The sequence below is a fragment of the Lactuca serriola genome, chromosome 9 (assembly GCF_051521515.1).
Source record: "Lactuca serriola cultivar US96UC23 chromosome 9, Lser_US96UC23_V15, whole genome shotgun sequence".
Taxonomy (NCBI): Eukaryota; Viridiplantae; Streptophyta; class Magnoliopsida; order Asterales; family Asteraceae; genus Lactuca; species Lactuca serriola.
The window spans coordinates 26,450,987-26,452,762 of record NC_136416.1 but is presented as its reverse complement, the minus strand read 5'-3'; the positions used below and the strand labels follow the sequence as shown (position 1 = coordinate 26,452,762).

The window sequence follows — 1,776 nt, the reverse complement described above, 5'->3', positions numbered from 1 at the left end:
ACATGCATCATAATCCAAGTGAGCATAACATTATGGCACCATGATTATAATTGATAAAACTTATTGACTCATTTTTTCAGTTTAAATTTAATTAAATTCGAATTCTGTTTTTGAAGTTAAGTAGAGCCTAACTCCACTCAAAAAGTTCATGCTTTAGCTACACTTTTTTAAAAATTTCAAAACTACTCTGATTATCAAATTTCCAATTTCAAAATTGGAAAAAATCATAATAAAAATATATTTGAAAACTAAACCCTAATTGTTGAATCGGATGTGAACATCTTCTGTAAATTCAACTATTACACAAGAACAAGAAGAAGAAATAAAATAATATCAAATATCAGATCCTCTTTTTGATGGAGAAGAAGCCAATGGAAGTACCTGTGAAGGCGTAGACATTTGATGATGAATCCCTTCTGCATTTTTGCCCTTATTACCATCCAATATTACAAATTTACCATCTTTGTCTTTCTCATTCTCTTGTGTATCTTGATTCTTGATTAAACTCGCCCTTTTCTCAGATTCTAATTCCATCAATCTTCTCAATAATTTCTCCTCTGCGTCTCTCAAGAATTTGAACGTGGGAGGTGGTGAAGATCTAATCTTGTTGAAATCAAAATCCTTAGAGTCAAAATCATACAATGGATTCATATAACCTTCCAAATTGGGACCTTGTGTGGCCTTCTTCAATGGCGATGACGAAATCGGTGTATCTGGTGTGCGAAGAAGCTCACTCAAACTTACTGTTCTTGAACCCTTTCTACCTTCTGATTCCATATCCAAACTGGTTTCTTCATTGATTGTGAAAAGAAACCTCGGAGGGCCACATAAATTATGAACCCTCATGAGTTCAAGATCGATGCTTTCTTCACCGAAACCCTTCAATGGCGGATCTTTTTGTGTGGGCTCTTGTTGTTTTTCATGATTCTCACTCTCATCAGAAGAATTCTGCAAATCTTTCTGTTGGGTTTCAGGGATTGTTGAAGAATTAGGGTTTTTGAAACAAGAGGAGATGTGAGTAGGGGTGTATTTGGAAAAAGAAGAAGAAGGAGAGCTTTGGTTTTCAATATCGTGTCTTCTCTTCTTCCACCATAGAAGATAGTAGAGCTCTAAGGCAAAAGCTAAGAGGACAAATCCAAAGAGAAAACTCAAACCAATTCCTAAACGACTAAAGGATGCCATGTTATTGTTTACACTCCAAAAAGATTCAACTTTTTTTCAAGATTTTCGACACTAAGTTGAATAATCAAGCTCCATATGAACTTAGCTCATAAGTTTTTTTTAACATAATTTCTAAATAATTGAGAAAAAAAAAACCCATTACTTAAAACGAAGAAAAAAGAAATTGAGAATCTTTTAAGATAGAAAAACTTAGAAAGAGCCAAGGAAGGTGACCTTTCACCCGAAGTTCACATGCTCAGAAAACATTTTAAACCATAAAAGAACAAAGCTTTGTTAGATACCCTTTTCCAGAAGCAAGAGAATAGGCTAAAAAATCAGAAGAAAAAGAGATGATTATATGAAGATGAAGGTTCGATATTTTTCTTTAAAAAATGGGATTAAATTAAATTATAATAAAATAAAATTTGAAGTTGGAGTGGGGAACAGAAGAAAGGAAGGGTTGTGAATTTAAAAAGATTTTGGCGAGAATGGGTTACAGAGCTCATATGGGTTGGCAAATATGGGTTATAATATGAACAAAAATGAAATTGGAAAGTAAATATTGACTAAAATTTGAAATTGGAAAGTAAATATTGGGAAATTGAAAGAGAGAAG

General features: G+C 33.0%; 1 protein-coding gene across 1 annotated transcript; it reads right to left on the bottom strand.

Annotated features, from left to right (window-relative positions):
- Positions 1 to 333: 333 nt before the first annotated feature.
- On the bottom strand, positions 334 to 1,182 carry LOC145075461 (uncharacterized). The gene has a single exon (XM_079021702.1). It carries the CDS (start codon positions 1,180 to 1,182, stop codon positions 334 to 336), a length of 849 nt encoding a protein of 282 aa, XP_078877828.1.
- Positions 1,183 to 1,776: the final 594 nt, after the last annotated feature.

Coding starts and splice junctions, on each gene's coding strand:
- LOC145075461 (XM_079021702.1), bottom strand. CDS start 1,182: ATGGCATCCTTTAGTCGTTTAGGAATTGGTTTGAGTTTTCTCTTTGGA.